General features: G+C 40.2%; 1 protein-coding gene across 2 annotated transcripts; it reads right to left on the bottom strand.

The window, feature by feature from the left end:
* Positions 1-7,740: 7,740 nt before the first annotated feature.
* On the bottom strand, positions 7,741-19,194 carry tspan31 (tetraspanin 31). 2 transcript variants are annotated; one of them, XM_030733815.1, is made up of 6 exons: positions 19,014-19,194; positions 13,134-13,301; positions 11,532-11,612; positions 11,281-11,418; positions 10,822-10,932; positions 7,741-9,471 (listed from the first exon to the last, which is right to left on the bottom strand). In XM_030733815.1, the coding sequence occupies exons 1-6, from the start codon at positions 19,074-19,076 to the stop codon at positions 9,397-9,399; spliced, it is 636 nt and encodes a 211-aa protein (XP_030589675.1). In that variant the 5' UTR covers positions 19,077-19,194; the 3' UTR covers positions 7,741-9,396. The 2 variants fall into 2 exon arrangements, with proteins under 2 accessions (XP_030589675.1, XP_030589676.1); XM_030733816.1 differs by lacking the exon at positions 7,741-9,471 and adding an exon at positions 9,615-9,763.
* Between the last annotated feature and the right edge of the window lie 1,713 nt (positions 19,195-20,907).

The raw sequence follows: 20,907 nt of genomic DNA, 5'->3' as shown, positions 1-20,907 counted from the left end.
TAGATATTTAAACATTGTCAGCCATGTCAAAATAAACTGGAATGTAACCAAGCAAGTGAAACCAGGTGTCACCATTTTTGCACGTCAGTGTGGAGTATAACTGATCAAAGTAATCTGATACTGTGTATATGCAATGTTATGCATGGTGCAAAGTGATATTTAAAATGTGGTTTGAATAATGCAGAACATGACTAATGTTTCATATAGCTTCCTGTTTGACCTATGTTTAACTTCATCTGTTAGAACGAGGATGGGCAGTTCATTTTTCCAAGGGGCCACGTGAAAAACTGGGACTGTTGTGTAACTCACAAACGCGCAGCTTAAAGCAGGCAACCCCTAAGCTGGACAGGAAATGGCATCTCACTAATTTAGAAGATCTTCATTTAGCCCGGAAAAAGAGTTTGTTGCTATGAAAAAGCACTAGGCTAGGACATCTTACTATTCATCACCGATTGAAGAAAATAAGAACAACCCCAGGTATTCTTTAACTTTAACTAGTGATGACTGCATGAATTTCTTCACAAATAAAATTTTAACCATATCTTTATGTTCAGCTACTTTCAATACTACTGATATTTATTTAGACTCTTTCACTCCAATTGATCTTTTGGAGTTAACTTCAGTAGTTACTTCCTCCAGACATCAACATGTCTATTAGACCCCATTTCTACAAGATTTCTAAATGAATTCCTTTCATTAATTGATGCTTCAATCTTAATTGAACACGATCTAACAATATGATCAATGTATCTTTATTAGTTGGCTATGTACCACAGGCTTTTAAGGTGGCAGTAATTTAACCATTACTTAAAAAGCCATCACTTGACCCAGCTGTCTTAGCTAATTATAAGCCAATCTCCAACCTTCCTTTTCTCTCAGAGATTCTTGAAAGAGTAGTTGTAAAACAGCTAACTGATCATCTGCAGAGGAACGGTTTATTTGAAGAGTTTCAGTCAGGTTTCAGAATTCATCACAGTACAGAAACAGCATTAGTGAAGGTTACAGTGGACTCATCTCTGTGCTTGTCCTGTTAGACCTCAGTGCAGCTTTGATAATGTTGACCATAATATTTCATTACAGAGATTAGAGCATGCCATAAGTATTAAAGGTACTGCACTGCAGTGGTTTGAATGATATTTATCTAATAGACTCCAATTTGTTCATGTAAATGGGGAGTCTTCTTCACACACTAAGGTTAATTATGGAGTTCTACAGGGTTCTGTGCTAGGACCAATTTTATTTACATTATACATTTCATACATTTCCCTTAGGCAGTATTATTAGAAGACATTGTATACATTTTCATTGTTATGCAGATGATACCCAGCTTTATCTATCCATGAAGCCAGATGACACACATCAATGAGTTAAACTGCAGGAATGTCTTAAAGATATAAAGGACTGGATGACCTCTAATTTCCTGCTTCTAAATTCAGATAAAACTGAAGTTATCGTCCTCGGCCCTACAAATGGTGTCTAACCAGATACTTACTCTGGATGGCATTACTTTGGCCTCCAGTAACACTGTGAGAAATCTTGGAGTCATTTTTGACCAGGATATATCCTTCAATGCACATATTAAACAAATATGTAGGACCGCTATTTTGCATTTGCACAATATCTAAAAAAAATCAGAAGCATCCTTTCTCAGAGTGATGTTGAAAAGCTAATTCATGCATTTATTATTTCTAGGCTGGACTATTGTAATTCATTATTATCAGGCTGTCCTAAACGCTCCCTGAAAAGCCTTCAGCTGATCCAAAATGCTGCAGCTAGAGTACTGACAGGGACTAAAAAGAGAGAGCAGATTTCTCCCATATTGGCTTCTCTTCATTGGCTCCCTGTTAAATCCAGAATAGAATTTAAAATTCTTCTTCTCACATACAAGGTCTTGAATAATCAGGCACCATCTTATCTCAAAGACCTCATCGTACCGTATCAACCTAATAGAGCACTTCGCTCTCAGACTGTTGGCTTACTTGTGGTTCCTGAAATGCCGTTTAGCTATTAGTTTTAGATATTTTTAGAAATTATTTTTAGCTGTAAATATTCACACAGTTTAATACATAGTAATACACATGTACTACTCTTAACTATTATAACAGTTAATCCATTACATTTACCTGACTTACTTTTAGCTAACTTAAATGTTTTATTTATTAATTCTAGTTAACTTACTAAAACAGTTTATCTGTTACTTTTAGCTAACTTACAAAGTTTGAAGGTAAAAATTTGAATAGTTATCCATTTGTCAAATATTTTATACATTTAGCTAACTATTTAAATGGTTGCTTGATACATTTCTAAATAGTACTTTTAGCAATCATTTAATCTGTTATAACCTGTTAGCTTTTGCTAACAATTTATTCTTCACTCTTCGCGAACTTGAGTAGCTTATGTGTCATTTTTATCTAACTGTTGGGATGATTATTCATTTCTTTAATCAGTTTGAACTGCTTTAAATCTTTATCTTAAAAAAAAAAACAGCTACAACTAGTTCATGTTACTTATAAATAAATGACGCAAATTATCTCAATACCGTCTCTGCTACTGGTGAGGCAAAATAAATAAATAAAACAAAATAAAAAAAAAAAAATCAAAATGAGTCTCCCATAACCAAATAATTTAGGGACTTTTATTCACATGGAGGTGAAGCCGTGAAAATGAAACGTCTTATGAAGGCGAAATACTAATTCAAGACTCGAATGCTTGGAATAACTCCTCACATCACCCGCACTGCCCTTCCATCTGTGGTCTAACAACATGCATCCCTGCTCTGTTTCATTATTGATAGGCCATATTGACCTGTTTGTCTCTCTTAACTGATGAGAATGATTTACCTTCCTGTTTGTCCTCACTGAGCTGTGAGAAGAATCTAGATACAGGCCCAATAAAACCACACAGGTTTAACCCCAGTGCCAGAGGAAAAACTTGCACTACTGATGGAGCAGGTATGTATGCATAAAAACATTAAAAAAGCTGAAAAAAATAGTAGAGCACAGTAGTATTTTTTGATGAAGATGCCAAATTATAGTTATTTACTTGCATCCCTGAACAGAAAAATTAGATTTAGAGGTTAGATGTTATTTATCCATCTATCCATCCATCCAGCTGCTTGATTAATTTCTGACTTCTCAGAGAAGTCCGGTGTGCCGGCTCAAATTTGGGTATAAAAACGTGAATTCAGTTTGTCATTTGCCTGATAAATAACAGTATAATTTTTAGTTTTAAACATGTTTTTAACAGTTTTCCAAAATATTTGTGTTTTCTTGTTTTTATGGCAGGTGGTCAAAAAAATTTGTTAAGCACTGTGTTCCATTAAACCAACAGCTTGAGACTTCCTGGAAACAGATCATTCCTCTGCGAACAATAAAGGGTCAGTGAGGTCAGTTTATATTTGATCATAACTCACCTATTGTCAGTTTAAGTATTTTAATGAAATGGGGAATTCTAAATTATAAAGTCACAAAAATGAATATTTCTCATCATAGATCTTTAATTTTTCTCATTTCAACATTTATCATCTCATGACCTCATATTTATCTATCACCCTTTGAAGGGGCTTAAACCCTTGTTTGGGAATCACTAGATTGAACTACATAATTGTATTGACAGTCTAATATAAATATATTAATATATATTAACAACCACAGGGGACATTTTTCTGCAGACTCACTGCTTTTACTTTAATTTTACTGCAATATTTCTCTTCTTAGGACTGATTACTCAAAAATTATTCAAACTGTTACTACCAAAGAGTAAAACATCTGTGTATGTTTAATTTATGCAACTTGACAAACATATTTATCGGATTTCTCTCTTCATTGCAAGATTTTTTTTTTTTTTTTTGGCCTAAAATCAAATTTGCATCATTAGTGCCCAAATTTAGCCTTGGGATGAACACGATTGTTTCATGCCACAGTAAAAAAATAACAGCATTTGTGAACATTTCATTAAAAAAAATAACCCTTTGAATGAAACTCATTGTACTTCAGGTTTATTTTTATCTTTGGTTTGCCAGTTTGTTTTTACCTTAGGGACTTTTTTAAAAAATATTTTTTTTATTAAATTTAAAAATATAAATTATATATCTGTGAGTCTCACACTGTGAACTCCTCGAGTAGATTCTGAATGCAGGGTTTTTGGTTGTAATAGTATAAGTATCCTCTGCTGGAAATACCATACAACAGGAAGCAGTTTGTTGGTCCCTACTGATCTGAATATCATGCCCCATGCTGAGAAGCTATACATAATTAGTTCTGCCTAACGGACAAGCCCTTGTAAAATCCATTCACCAGAGCACTGTGATATAATGGACCAAATGTTTTAAGATCCTGCCTTCATGCGCTTGCAGAGCCCATGCTATATCTGTAAGAGGACAGATGGCCATCCCTGTTGGTGCGATTCTCCACAGCTTCTCCAAACTAATACACCCGGCATATGGACATGCATCACAGGGTGGGGACTGGCACCGGGCCCTTGGGATAACACGCTGACAGGACAGGGGACAGTTTCTAAAATGCTGGTCCCCGGCCACCGGAAACACTCAAGACCCAAAGCCCTTAGCAGGCACATTTCACTTACATAAATGTTCCTGTGTCTCAGGAAAATGAACCTGCAGGTGCTCTCTGGCAGGGTCAATCCAACACCAGAGATTAGGTCACACCTTTTCTGAAGGGGGTGGGGGAGTAGGGGGTTGGGGGGGTGACAGTCTGCCACGGGCCATTAAGATGAGGGCAGAGGAGCAGTTTATCCTCATTTAGGATAACCTTGGTTGAAAGGTATCAGGATAATTTCCTTGTGTGTTGTCTCTATTCTCCTATCAGAGTGTTCTTGAGCTCTCCTTCTGCTCTCTCCACACTACCCCCCACCCCCCACCCATCCACCCACCACCACCACATTTCTGGACCGATCCCAGCTGAAGGGATTAATGGCCTTCTGAAGGAATATCGCAGGATATAACAAAACCTACTACTTGAGTGAATTAATTTCATAGCTGCCACGTCCATGCAGTCCACCTTCAGCTGGGAGGAAATCAATCTGTACGATGGCACTCACAGGGAAAAGGCACCTCTGTGCAGAGATTCTTTGCTTGTCTTGAGGTATTTACTCATGTCAGAGCGGGGCTGAAATAACAGTGAGTGGTGGAAAAAAAGAAATGGCAGCTGCACAGACTCTGTACTGCCATCCTGTGGGGAGATGTGGCACATCAAGAGTCTCAACTGCAAGCTGGCTCTTCAAACAAACATTAAAGGAAAAATTCACATTAATATCACGCAGATGCATTTTTTAAAAAAAAGAGTTTAAATGTGAGGAAAAGTGTTGTTTCCACCACCAGTTTGTTTTATGCAGTGACAGCACAACTAAATTAAGAGGAAGCTAAAATGAAAGCTTTCTGTACCCAGACAAACTGTTTACTTTGCCACAGTGTTGCAATGTGGCAGATGCTGAAGGCTGTGAGGGTCTGGGTTGTACCTTAGAGACAGATTGGTGAGCTTGTCTTCTGGGAGTGGCTCAGGGTAGAGCCTCTACTCCTTCACACTGAATGGAGTCATTTGAGGCTAGGATGCCTCCTGGGCAGACCCAGGACATGCTGGAGAGATTATGTCTCTTGGCTGGCTCAGGTGTCTCCCCGGAAGAGCTGGAGGAGGTGGCTGGGGAGTGGGAGCATCACAGCTCAATCTGCTGCCAGGACCAAGATAAGCAGCAGAAGATGGATGGATGGATGACTGTGAGCAGTCCACCCTTTGTACTTCTAGTAGTGATGCCTGCAGGGGTGTGTCTAAAGTGGGGCACAACATTTACTCCAGTACCTTTTCCTTTAAAGCTTTAGTTACTAATTATTTGGCAGATATATATGTATAATCTCCATTCATCCATCTTCTTCCGCTTATCCAATTCAGGATCGCGGAGAGGGATGGAGCCGATCCCAGCTGCTATACAGCGAAAGGTAGAGTACACCCTGGACAGATCGCCAGTCTGCTGCAGGGCTAATCTCCAGTTAACCTGAGTGTGGGAGGAGGTACCCAGAACAAAACCATGCATGCATAGGTAGAATATGCAAACTCCACAGAAGGCGGCCCCAGACCTTCTTGCTGTGAGGCATGCCGCCCTGTACTGAACATTGTTGATTATCATCATGAGGATTGGGTTGCATGTGGCTCATGCACTAAAACAAGTCTGACCCTACTTTAGGTGCTTTCTGATACGATTCTCACAATACTGCTTGGTCAGCAATGTTCTGGGAAAACTTGCCTCGGCATGTCGATCACAACTGAACGATGGCTGTAGATTGATTTATTTGCAAAGAGCTCTGATGAGTCAGTACCCCCCCCCCCCCCCTCTTACTGTCAGCTGAGCATGGCTACATCAGGAAGGTACACAGAAATCTGACCTTTTGCACACGGTTAACATGCTCAGTGTTACTAATCTGCTTCAGCTTGATTGATGGCCTTGAAATGGAGATAGGATCTGAAACCTTTCTTCCTTTCACGTGTGGACCGTAACAATCTTATCTGGTCAACAACAACCTGGTTACCAATGATTATTCATCAGTTTACCCTCTTATCACCCTACAGGTCATTAGCGACCCAAGGTGTAGATTGGGTTTTGTTTTGCTCAGATGCAAAAGAGGCAAATTTTCAGAAACTCTGAGATGAACTTTAAAACAGAAGTTTTTTTTAATAGTATTACAGTTTTTCTGTTTAAGGCTTTTCCATTTGGGAATTAAAAATATAAAAACCAAAACCCAACCCTAACTGTAGATGGGCTGCCAAGAACCTACAAACATCACGCATTTATTGAACTTTAAAATCGTGTTTTTGTACAGAGGACTCTTTGAACTTTAAAAATAATAAAACAGAAATTTGTTTTTAGAGAGGACATGGACTTTGTGTGACATACAAAGTTATCTGATAGAGTTTGGTTCAGATTAGCTGGTGTAAGGTCAGCTACAGTCTCTGCCAACTGGATATCCAGAGACAAAAGCAGATTCAGGCAACCATTAATGATCCTTCCGTAGGATCATTTATAGAAACCTTATACAGATTTGACTTCAAAATACCTTCATTTACCCCCTCGGCACAAATCACTGGAAAGGCAGTGAATCACCTTAGACGGATTCACCTGCACTGCTGCAAGGACAGAAACGGGAAATCTTTAATACCACATGCATTCATCAACTCTTAAATTTTAGCAGGTCACCATTTAAAACCCTCTTTTCCTTTGGTTTTAACATGTGAAATAAACTTCTGTAACAAAAGAACTTCACAAATATGGGATTTAAACAGTATATATAATGCATTCTTAACAGATCTTATTGGCTAAAAGTCATTTTAAAGGTTTTGGCTCAAGCTTTTCTAAAGTGTGAGTTTACACCGCTGTAAAACACAGAGGTGCGCTCAACTGATAAGACAAAACTGCAGCTTTGCAACAAAGACATGCAAAAAAAACCCCCCCAAAAAACCCAAAATTTTATTCTGATTGTATTGTTTGTGTAACTCCAGAAATATGCTGGGTGTGTGTCTGTGACATTGCATTAGTGCTACAATAATTAGCATTTTAGAAGTGGAGCACTTCATTTCCTGCTCTACATTTAGAAGTAACGGGTTGGGTGCTGCGTTGCGTCTGGTGGAATTGCAACCGTGGTCTTGACTGGATGCATCTGAACCAGAACAGAGCCGGTGCAGTCCCAGTCCGACTTCCCAGTCCTACCCACAATAACTCGAGGAAAACAGTTTCCAATTTTTATTTGGTTTTTATTATTTGGAAAAATTAAGTCTCAAAAATTACATTTGAATAACAACTGCACACAAATTCAAATTGAGGTGTAATATATGGCATAATAACGCTTAAGATCTGTCAATGTTTTGCTTACAACAAGAACTCCAAACCAGCAGCAAGAAATCCATAATCAGTAAAGTGAACAGGTTCAAGTAAGACATAATTACAGCTTGTGTTAGTCCTTTAAGTTAAAAGCAAATCAAAAGAGAGGAAAAAAAAACCTGTTTAAAGACAGACTGAGCAATTATTCATCAACAGATAACGTTCAATATCGAGCAAAAACGATAAAACTACAACAGCTGTTTACTGTGCATCCTTTAACTTAAACAGATGCTGAAAATATTTAACAAGCACATTTTACAAAGTGTTTTAACACTGATGAACAAGAAAAAAAAAAAGCTGGTGGTAGTACACATAAAAATAACTGCACCAAAGAATCACAAGCTTTAAAATATTAAAAAAAAAAAAAAAAAAGAAAAGAAAAGCAAACAAAAGCACATTCTCACAATTAACACAATAAAAAACAAACTGGATTTGCAATAAGCAGTTTTGGCCAAATTCACTTGATTATCTCAAATCAAACAGCACTTATTAATGTTTTACGTTATTGAGATTTCTTCCAGTTACACAGAAGGTAACAAGATGTACCTTAATCCATTTTTCTACAACCAGAATCTACGCTAAGCAACGTCACTGTGCGACACTGAAGAAAATGTTAAATACAAGAAGAGGCGAGGATTATTCAGGCTTTCAGAGACGCCGAATCTGCAAGCAAACCTCCCGGCTAAAAGGGGGAAAAAACTACACGGCAAACCCACCGAGAACACACTTTCTGTGAACTACAGTATGTAAAGATTATGTACAACATCGAGGCTGCAGCCCGTTGGCATCACTAACGGTTTAAAAGTTAGTTGGCTCAGTTACAGTTCATAAATATTTTAACTCCAAAGACTAGCAATTTCATTTTCTAAAATATACTACCTAATCCATAATCCTGGTTTTTGTGTGTGTGTGTGGGGGGGGGTATACATTTTTTTTTTTTTTTTACCCTTTCAAAAACTACTTTACACCACATGTCAAGTATGTGCCTTCTCTCATCATGCCGGGACATGTTTGGATACACATCACATCACCAGGAGGAGTATATTTGTCGTTAAGAGGTGGCACTACATTAGCAGAAAATTCAAGGTGCATACAAGTTATGTCGGACACCGCGCAGTCGTTAGGTTTGACTGTGGAATGAGAGCCTGTTGGTTTGTGCAGGCGTGAGAGGACGCATGCAGAGATATCTCGCTGCAATCGGGAAATCTGGTACTCAAATCAAGGCTGGGTTGTGATACCAACAAGTACCACTTCTCATCCTTTCACACATAAGTATCCAAGTCTTCCAGCTTGCATTTTTCTGGACAGTTTGTTGGAGTTTCTCAGTCTCACGGTGAAGGTGTGCATTTTGTTTTTCTCTGTTTTTCAGGTGCTGCGTGCGCTCGTCCATTCTGTGTTGTGGTTGTTGTGGCTCTGTATTTATATGCCTGAGTGTCTGCCTCTAGATGTGCGTTATTCTGTGTGTACCAGTGTGTCTGAAACTGCACCTACTGCGCCGTGACGTGGGACAGACTATAGGAAAGCACTCGGGTTTGCTCGTGGATCCTTCTGGTTTCTGTAGCGCACAGCGAGCCACACCCCCAGGATCTGTGAACGAAGGATATACATGCGAGATCAGAAGATCAAAAGGCCCTTAAAGTTAATTTTATCCAGAAAATGAGAAGCAGCCAGCAAACACAAAGTCTTATGGCAGTCTGTGAAACAGTCACAGCATTAGGCTGTGGCTCAGGAGCCACTAATTGGAAGGTCTGTGGTTCGATCCCCAACTCGTCCAGTCTGCATGTCAAAGTACTGAAAACCAATTTTCTCTGGGTTGCATTCACTGGACAGTGTGAGTAGGGAACAAGTTGAAGAAAGCCTGGAGAAGTGGAGGTATGCACTGGAGAGAATAAGAATTAGCATCAGTAGTAGCAAGACAGAATACATGTGTGCAAGTGAGAGGGAGACAGGAACATGCAAGGAGCAGAGGTAAAGTTAATTTAAAATACCTGAGGTCAATCATCCAAAGCAACGAACAGTGGATAAGAGAGGTGAAGAAGAAGAGAGTGCAGGCAGGGTGGAGTGGGTGGAGACGAGTGTCAGGAGTGATTTGTGACAGGAGAGCAACAAGAGTGAAAGGGAAGGTTTACAAGCTGGTAGTGAGACAAGCTATGATGTATGGTTTGGAGATGGCGGCACTGACAAAAAGACGGGAAGCCGAGTTGGAGGTGGCAGAGTTAAAGATATTAGGATTTTTATTGTGAGTGAACAGATAGACAAGATTAGAAATAAGTACTTCAGACGGACAGCTCAGGTTGAGCGATTTGGAGGCAAAATTGGAGAGGCGAGGCTGAGATGGTTTGGACATGTGCAGAGGAGGGATATTAGAGAAACGGTGTTGAATATGAAGCTGCCGGAAAAGAGGAAAACCACAGAGAAGATTCATGGATGTAGTGAAGGAGGATCTACACTCTAATTACCCTTATTACCATGCATTAGATAAAAACAGTCATGAAACATGACCATTTCATGGTTTGGCATGAGACCCATCTGATAACATCCACCACAGTCCAATACAATGGAGACTGTGGCAACTGGGCAAAGTGAAATTCAAGGAGTGTGTTCACATTTGGGCAGGAAATGTGTAACACAGCCCCCCCAAAAAAGTAGCGCTGTCACATTATCAGATTTTTACTGAAGCTTATAACAACAAAGCATACGGAATAATAATAATGCTATCAGTGAGACTCGTCTTTAACTTTATTTACAGTGTTCCCTTCATTAGGAATAAGGAATTACACAGAAAAAAATTAAGTACACTCACCACTTTATTAGGTACACCTGTTTAACTGCTCATTAACCCAATTATCTAATCAGCCAATCATATTGCAGCAAGTCAATAAATTTAGGCATGTCACAGTGACCTGATGGAGTTCATTTAAAGGATCGGACACCAACCTCTGTGAAGCTGAAGAAGAGCCCCACGCCCCCGAGGATCTTCAGAGCCTCTGTGGCATGATCCAGCATCTTGTTCCCGCAGGGCACACATTCACCTTTCTTTGCGCATTGCTAGAGTGAGAGACAAAAAGAGAAAGGCATTCAAGTCTTTTACAGCATGAGTCAACGGTTTGTCAGATAAGCCAGTATTAGCTACCAAAATCTATTCTGAAAATAACAGTAAGCGTCCTACTTTTTCCTAAAGGAAACGCTTATGTGATTGTTGCTCTGGGCTCATTGTGCAACTGGAAATACATTTTCCATCTCTGATGAGAATCATTTATAAAGTGGGTAAACCAGAAACTAATTATGGTTTAATTGGGTGATGACTGAAGCGTGCACCTGGACCTTTTATGTGGGTTTTCCGTGACAATGTTTTTCTTTTACGTAATAATGAGAAATGTGATATTTGAGACTTACAGCAGGACAGCTCTTGAAGTCCCGGTTAACCTGGTGTTTTTCAGTGCTGTTGAACAGCCCACAGCAGTTAAGCTGACTCTCCAGGTCTGCCCGGGTCTTGTTTTCCATCAGTTCCCATGCAGAGTTCAGAAGTTTCTCCTGGAAAATGTAAACATGACAAATAAAAGTGAAAGGTGTTTTTTTTTTTTTTTTTTTTTTTTTTTTTTTACAGAAATAAAGATACTTTGGTAAAGCTTTTGAAATTGGCTCACCTGCTGCTCACTGTTCATCGCCAAGCAGGAACATGAAACTCCAAATTGGAAGAGGAAGACAATGAAGAGAATGACCATGTACTGAGAAGCAGAGGTCAAAGAAACAGCAACAACAAATTCCACCTTCCAAACCACACTGAGCTCATAATTATCTGAACTGTGAGGGATTTTAGCACTGATACAATTCCTTTCTGTGTGTCTGATGTTTTGGCCACAGACTGTATATAAAAGATGGATGCAGCCATCATGACATCATCCAGTGGTTTGCAAGACCCTGTTTTTGAAGTCTCCAGTTGAGTTTTTTTTCGCCATTGGCATCTTAGCCATTTGAAGCCATTATAAGAGCACAGGATGGACACGACTGAGAAACAAGGCTACATTGCTTGCTTATGTGGTAGTGATTTGTTAATCAAGAATTAAATAAGACCTGAAACCGAAGCTTGAAACTGAGCCCAAATTCATTAGATTAAATAGATCTTAGCAGCACAGGGCTGTTTTTCCATAGGCTTCTATATAATGGGGCGGCTTTTTTTTTTTTTTTTTAAAAAAACCACCACGGTCCCCTGCTGGTCATTAAGAAGAATTTAAAGCACTTCAGCAGTGGCTGTACATTCCAGACTGAAAAGCTACCTCCCAAATATCTTGTGATGCAGAGTGGAGCTGTGTTTAATTTATTAAAAAAAGGAGAGAGAAAAAGAGAAACTTGTTCTGCTTCGTTTCTGGCTGTGCTGGACTTTCACCATGGGTGGGGTGAAGGCTGGTCTTTGACGCACAGCAACAGGGAACCAGGCGAGATAAAGAGAATGTGCTACTCAAGATTAACAGGTGTTTTTACCTGGACACAGAAAACACTTTGGGACAATAATTCCAGATGAAGTTTGTTTCAAAGCTGCACTGCAAAGTTCTGCTGCTGAATCATCAACCCCAACGATCCAGATGCTGACTCAACAAAAAGTGTCATTACTGAGTCGCTCTAAGCTTATAAAGATTGACTTTATAATATCAGTTTGATATTACTCACATGTATGTATAGTTACATATTTATATAAATGTATTTATGTATATAAAAAGTTAATTAAAACTGGTAATAGGAGGTGGTTAGTTTGTGATATTACTCATAACTCTGACCTAAATTTACTGGATTTATATTGAAGTTTGTGTCCCAGCGGCAAGTGGGTCACATATTGACATTAGCACTTTATGACTGGGTAGTGTTAGCAATTTATAGCCAACAGCCTGTGTTGTTTATATTTTTTTAGTAAAATTTTCAAGAAAATACATCACTTTCTCTTTCTAATTTGATAAGCGTGAAGACAGGCTTCTAGTCAGGACAATTTCACAGGCCGGTGCTATCAGACAACCAGGGGGGTGGGAGCCGCAGCACTCTTGACTTTGGGAATGGCTGCACTCTGGAAACCATGAGCCACACCTCAAAACTATGGGAGAGGGCTGAACGTGACTTGGGAATGGCATAAATTTAAATTAACCAAAAAAAAAAAAAATAATTTTTCCCAAATTTGAAAACTAAATAGGTATTCAACAAATTAATCAAATTCCCAGCTCTCCTCTGGACACGTGGATCAACAAATACTTAAAGGATACAAAGAAAAGCATGACTTGGTGGTGGTGGATGGCTCCGATCAGTCCTACAACAGCAATGAGCAGCAGGAAAACGCCCACCGCGATGACCCCACCAATGATGTGGATGCTCGACACCAAGCCGTAGCCCTTCCCCCACGCTGCTACTCCAATTAGCAGCAGCCCGACCAGCTGAAGAGAGCAGAGGGAAAGAGGTTAACCACAGTCAGCTGAGGCAGAGCACATCAGATGGATCGCAGCTTATCACGAGGTCACGGCGCTGTGGTTTGATTACTAAAAACACAGCTCAGTCTGTAAACAGGAGTTCTGTTTCGGAGTTTGAGTGTGAGGAAAAAGGCCGATTAATACCTCTCACAGCTTCGGGACATAAAGCTGCTGATCCAGGACAGTGTTTTAATGTATTTTTAAATCATCTGTAACTAATTACAAAAACACTGAGTTCATTTATATTTACTTCAAACATGATAAACAAGATCATCTATTTCAACTGAGCACAAACACATAACATCACTAGCTGGTCTGGTAAACAAATGTTTTCAGGGTTGAACTGACTCTGGCCTTATTGACTGATATCTGCTGGGTCACATCGATTTTCTGCTGGTGCTTAAACTGCGTGCCAAAGAGCTTAAAGACTCAAACACGTCAGTTATATTTATAAAGGAGATTTAGGAGAAGTAAAATAATACTTGAAGGGAGAGAAATAAATGCAACAAAAACGAAATAAAAAGGACTGACTGCCACGGTTTTCCAGAAACAAAAGCAACACTTCAAACTGCTCTTTGAGTCCAAAAGTCAAAATTGACACTGTCACATGAGCCTTATAAAACTAGCAAATATTCACCACTGAGATATTTCCTGAGTGACAATTTAGCATGTTTTGATAATGATTAAAATATTAGATTAGGGATGCTCAGATGTGATATTTGGATGAGATAATTGGTCCAATCTAAACTCAAAAAGCTGGATTAATCATCAGTGGCTCATCTACTTATCCACACAACAGTGGCAAACAGCTGGAGAGCTAATGCAGCATGGAGGAAGCTAACAGCAAAGCAGCAGTCTGGAAGTATTTCACAGACAAACAACTAATTTTCTTTGTATGCTTGCAAAAGTTTTTTACTTGACTGCAAACTGTGGTCAAATGAGTTGACATGACTGAAAAGCTGAGACTTATCGATGCTTTGGCTTCCTCCTCTCCCTCTTACTGTTGCTCGTTATATTCAGCCAAAGAGGTATTATATAAGTTAACATTTGCTGGAAAGCTTTTATCGCACTTACAGTAACATAATGTGTTGCTGTCAACTCGATATTTCACTCCAGCTGCCTCCTGTCAGCTCCACATGTGAAGCGTGTTTGTGTGTGAGGAGGTTCAGGAAAAGGAGAAACTGGTGAGACTGTAAATAACAGCAGCATGCAGCAGCCTAATGAGATAAGTGCAAACAAACACCCACACACTTCTATTTTTTTTTTTTCCATTGTAATTGCCTTGGGTCTGTTGTCATTTATTATTTTAATAAACCAATTCAATAAATGGATTTTCACAAAGTTAGGAAAGCAATGCTTAAGTCACCCTGATGCTTCCTCACACATAAAGAAAGATTTACTATTATTAATATAACACTGGTGTCAGATCAACACTCCATATCAGCAGACACCAGAAGCCAAGGTATTGGTACTGTATTGGAACATTGATGAATATTGTTAGTTCCAATCAGTTGTTCGGGTTGTTGGAGTCATTTATTCAAACTGCCTACATGTTCCAATTTAATTAATTCATGTTTTATTCATATTAATCTAAATCTGCAAAGTAACATTTCTAAAGTCTTGAAATAAATATGGTCTTGTACACCCCATGTCCCCCTTTAGACTCAGCCCTGCTTGTTGCAGGTATCGTTGCCATATAAAGCAGGACGGCTGCTGTCAGCCTTCTGTGAGCTGCCTGATTTAAATATCACATCAGACTACATTAACAGTTCTGCATATTTTATTTTAACTTCTGTATCATTACTGTAGATTTTAGCTGTGTAAGACAAACAGCGGTGGATGGGAGCAGCTACAAAATGTGTTTTTCTTCACGTTGGTGTATTCATACCTAGCAAGCAATCTAACATAACAAGCATGTCTCCGGATGGTGGGAGGATGCCAGAGAACCTGAAGCAAACCCAGACAGTAGCCTCTTTCCCACCAACAGGGTTCCGGAGCCGGAGCCGTGAATTGAACCGTTAGGCGGGTTTTCCACCGCCGAAACACTCGGTGCTCGGCCGAAAAACGGGTTCAATTCCGGTGTTACACCAAATTCTGCGACCCATCATATTCTGCGACCACAGGGGGCAATAGCGTACATCCCTCTGCATGTACGTGCTGAATACGAGCGAGAAGGACACTATTTACGTAAACTGTGTAAGCACCAAAACAGGAGATTGTAAACCTTACGGAATATTATTTCGTTCGCATTGACGAAGGAAATGCGTTTTTTTAATTTGACATTGAACACAGCTGGACGGACCGTTGCATTGAATGCTTTTATTCTATCGTTTGAAATACATAAACCCACTACTACCCATCCTTCAATAAATTGGTAAACGATAAATAAATGTTTCCAAGCACTTTTTTGGGAAGGGGTTCAAACGATTTATAAGATTTTCTGCCACCCAGCTCAGCTCTCATTCAGCACGTACATGCAGAGGGATGTACGCTATCGCCCCCTGTGGTCGCAGAATATGATGGGTCGCAGAATTTGGTGTAACACCTGCCCCGCAAACTAGCTGGTCTGGAACCAGGAACCCGTGCCGAAAGCGGCAGAGGGGCGTGACTCTGCCGTCTCAACATCAAGTTTTCTACCATATTACATGTGTATTACATGAGAAAAGCGAAGCGATTTTCACGGCTGTGAATTAGGTTGGGCTCTAAGGGTGAACTTGCTGCTTTGTATCAGTTCATATCACAGATAAAAGGACACAAAGTGCGTACTTGTCGTCTTGCTCTAATCGCGGTCTGTGTTTCCCTCTCTGCTGCACACAGATGCTGCAGTAGTTTGGTTTGGACTGTAAAACGTATTTGCAGCTCAAGAAAGGAGAGCGTGTTCTCCCACGTTTGTGCGCTTCAGCTTCCGTGTCCAGACGAGGACCCGCCCACACTCATACGTAAAGGAGCAGTTCACAGAAACGCGGTGGGAACGCGGGCCCGTTCTTAAGCGTTTCGCCGGTTCATTGGGATCGGCACGGGAACTTGCTCCGGCTCCGGAACCTCGGCGGTGGGAAAGTAGCAACAGAGGTGCCCCAGCAGGCTGCTCGATTCGAACCCAGGGCTAACCACTGAAACCAATTAACCTCAAATGACAATGCTTTGACTTCCCTGAATCAGTATTAGGTCAGAGACACTTTATAGAAGGCAGAAGTGAGTTCAAAGCTGGATCGGGGTAACACTTGTGGGGAAGCATGACTAAGTGGCAGCAGTATGGAGCAAACATCTCACTATGAGCCAAAATCAGACTACTGCAAATAAATTAGATAATTCATTTCATTTTCTTAAAAAAAATTGGGCCCTTTTTAAACATTTCACATTATTAACAATTACCAAGTCAGTAAAATTTTACTTTCCTAAAGTTAGGAAATTAGTTTCAGATTGATGTTTTCCTATACATAAAGAATGATTCACAGTCTCCTCTTCACAGTGAGGAATACGGCTTATCGATTTAACACTGGAATCAGATGAATACTCTGTATTAGCAGACACCCAAAGCCAAGGTATCAAATCGAAACTGGAAACGGCTGGACTGGTACATCCATATTGATTACACACCGAGTGACTGGAACAACAGAAACAACATCCTGCTAATAGCGCTACAGAGTTTTTGTACTGTTACAGTACTGTGCAAAGGTCTCAAGCAACCGCTCATTTCTTTACATTTTGCTAGCAATATGGAAAATTGGTGCAGCAATTTCCTGAAACGTGCAATACAAGGAAATGCAGTATATGAGACAAAAACAGCGTTTGCACAATCATAACGAGCCTTAAATTCTATATTTGCTATGTCCACCTTTATTCTTCAGCACAGCTTGAACTCTGAGGCAGCTTTCTTGTAATTTCCTTAAGTAGTCTTCAGGAACAGTTCTCCAGGCTTCCTGAAGGACATTCAAAGCTCCTCTTTGAATGTTGGCTGTCTTTTTCCTAATTCTCTGCCAAGATGATCCCACACTGCTTCAATAATGTTGAGGTCCGGGCTCTGAGACAATATTTTTCACGTTGAAAAATGATGCCACTGCCAATCAGACACTTTACAGATGGCATTGTATAGTGGATCAGAATCTGACAGTACTTTTCTGTGTTCATAATTCCCACAGTTTTGATGAGATCCCCAACACCACTGGCTGAAATACAGCCCCAAACCATGACAGAGCCTCCACCGTGGCTGTGGACACTCACTGTTGTTCCTCTCTCCTGACCTCCTCCATGCACATTTAAAAAAAAAATAAATAAAAAAAATTCTAATTTGAAGTCACTTCACATGTTGCCACTGATTTTCAGCCCAGTTATTGGGATGAAAACCTGATACAATCTGATAACCTGATACAGGCTCTCAGATCCTGTATCAGGTTTTTGCTGACCCCCCCCCCCTATTTCTTAAGGACATGACTTTCAGATGCTGCTTATCTGCCGTATAGGTTTTTATGCCTGTCACTTCTCCTTATCCAGTTTCCTCAGATTTTTTTTATTTTTTATTTTTTTAATAGTGCACAACACGCGGAGAAATATGCCAAATTTTCGGCTAAGAGCTCTTTATGCCTGTTATATTGTTATTCTTGGCATTTTTTCATAGATCCAACTAAAGAAATGGGGGAAAAATGTGCTGCTGGGAAAGTGCCTAAAGATAGCAAAGAACCAGATTTAAATTCTAAGTTGTCTGTTATATGTAGACACATTGGTTCATCCCTTTGGTTAGATGCCTCTTTATGCTTTACTGATTCACAGGTCAGTGTTAAGTGGTTTAACAAACAAAAACCATTACTTTGAAAATGGGGAGATACAAGAACTGGACTGAAAATTGGTTAAAAAAAAAAAAAAGCAGAAAACGCCCAAAGAAAAAGTTTGTAAGACCTTCAGAAAGCCTGAAAAACTGTTGCTCATGACCACTTTAAAAACAATACATTAAAGTCTGGCTGCTTGGAAGGAAAATTAAAAAGAAACGTGGAGCAGTTTAAGACTTTGGACATTATTGGATAGAAGTTAGAGAGCAAATCAAAATAATGTTACACAAAAATCACGTATTACAGCCTGAAAACGCCCAGAGTCGTTTTTTTTCTCTGGTATTCTTCACGCTTATTTTGTTTAAATGTTAGAAAAGCAGTATTTTCCCAGACAACAGCTGAACTGGATTTTGTCAGTGCAGGAAGTGAGTGGTTGCTGTTTTCAGATAAGAATTTGTATCAGCTGAGGACAACATGTTGACTATCACAACTCGCATGACTGACACAAAGGACAAAGGCAGACACACGAGCTGATTACCTCCTGTTAGCACACACCCAGGTGACTGCTAACAGAGATGATGAAGACGAGAACCAGCTGAAGCGCGTTAGCTTTGTATTTTAGGTCAGCTGGCCTCCCCGCTAACGGGACCTTTCATACGCACAACGGCGACAGCTAACAGGCTAGCCACTACTTCTACTCAGCTAACCTACACTACATCACTTTATCGTTTTACTATAATATTAGAATAGTTTACATACCAATAACCATCTGTAGGATGAACAAAGAGGCATGCCAAATAAAAGGTTAAATCAGGTCAGTACATTTGCTCGCCAGCGTTTCGCTTCTTCATTCACAAGCTAGTTAGCCAAAGCTAATGTAACTAGCAGAGACTTAGCATCCGTGTTGCACACTCACCATGTACACCACATTCAGGGAGCACAGAGCGTTTTTGGAACAAGTGAACCCGCCGCAGACCATCTTCAAACACCTCCTCCGGCTGAGCGAACAAATAAATACGAGCTGAGAGTGCCTGCTATCCGGCTCTCTGGAACAGCTGCGCGGATCTCTGGGAGCAAACTGCGCGGAGGGCGGATGACGTATGCGCGTGTCGTCAGGGCAGCGACCTACGTCATCGTCTAAAGTTAAATAACCGGTTTTTAACCGAGAGAGAGAGAGAGAGAGAGAGCGCCCTATCAGCAGGGGTGCCCAAAGTTGCGGCCCGCGGGCCGCTTCCGGCCCCACCCCCTTCTGGTCCGCAAATGGATGTCAAAAATAACATAAAATTTGGCCCTTTAAGTTACTTTTTTGACATTTCACCACCAAAGGGGATTGAGAACAACAGGGCTAAGACCCTGTGGTATTTTGAATTCCAGACAGACAAGCAGCTGTTGGTCAACCAACCAGACATAGCAGTAGTTCACAAGGAGCAGAAGATGACAGCTGTGATAGATATGATAATCCCAGCAGACAGCAACATCATTAAGAAAGACCATGAGAAAAAAGAGAAGTACCAGGGGCCAAAGGAACAACTGCAGCAGATGTGGAAAGTGAAGTCCAAAGTGGTCCCAGTGGTAATAGGAGCATTTGGAGCTATAACCCCAAAAATGGAAGAGTGGCTCAAGCAGATTTCAGGCAAAATATGAGAGGTCTCTGTCCAGAAGAGTGCATTCCTGGGAACATCTAAGATGTTACACATAACCCTTAAAAGATTAGAAATGAGTAAATCAGAGGGACAGCTCAGGTTGAGATGGTTTTGGACATGTGCAGAGGAGGGATAGTTACGAAGAAGTATTAGGGCCACATTGAGAAAAAAAACCTAAATTGTCCATTTTGAGAATAAAGTCAAAATTTCAAGAAAAAAGTCAAAATGTGCAGATTTAAGGCGTTTCAAGTCCAACACCTGCCACGCCACATCTGCTACAGCCTCCAGAATGTCTTGTATTATGAGTTAGTGAAACTATACTTTAGAATCGGTTTTAGTAACAAGGAACTTACTTCTCTTTTAGTACACAAACACGATGTAGTGATAACTATGAGGATGTTAAAGAGATGGTGCAGAAAGCTGCATTGGCTCAGAAGGAAAAACCACAAAAACTGGCAATGGTCAGATGCAAGGATTTTGATGATTGCACCTTCGTGCAGTACAGAGGGGATTTGTAGAATCACAAGACACAATAAGGGGCTCAACACTCATTTCTCCCTATTCATTTCATATGGAACTTGTGCGATGAGGCCACAATCACTTTGCACAAGTTCCACAGGAAATGAATGAAGAGGGAGTAACATCCCTCACCCTGTGTCGAGCCTCTGAGACAGCTGATCATCTACCTAAGAGGGTATAGCAACCGTGGCCGTTATTTGACTTGAAATGATGACTTCGACTTTTTTCTCGAAATTTTGACTTTATTCTCAAAATGCACGATTTATTTATTTTTTTTGTCAATGTGGCCCTAATACTCCATCGTAGATAGTGGATATATTGGACAAAGGACGTTAAATATGCCAGGCAGGAGGAAAAGAGGAAGACCACAGAAAAGATTTATGGATGCTATGAAGGACGACATGCAGAAGAGTTGGTTTGACAGAGGAGGAGCGCAGTGAGTCTTATCAGCCAGCAGCGTGTGATCTCTGTGGTGATGGCAGGACACTTGTAACAGAGAGATTACACAACAGGCTTGTTAATACATCAAGGATGCATGTGTGCGATACAGCGTGACAAAGGGAGACAGAGATATGCTCAGTTTTGTAGATCCTCCCGTGCTCTTTAAAAGCCCTGCGATGCTTCCTAATGAGGCAACATTAACTTGTG

Source organism: Archocentrus centrarchus, chromosome 7, assembly GCF_007364275.1.
Source record: "Archocentrus centrarchus isolate MPI-CPG fArcCen1 chromosome 7, fArcCen1, whole genome shotgun sequence".
Classification (NCBI taxonomy): domain Eukaryota; kingdom Metazoa; phylum Chordata; class Actinopteri; order Cichliformes; family Cichlidae; genus Archocentrus; species Archocentrus centrarchus.
The sequence above is the reverse complement of the archived record's forward strand: the minus strand, read 5'-3'. Positions and strand labels throughout refer to the sequence as shown.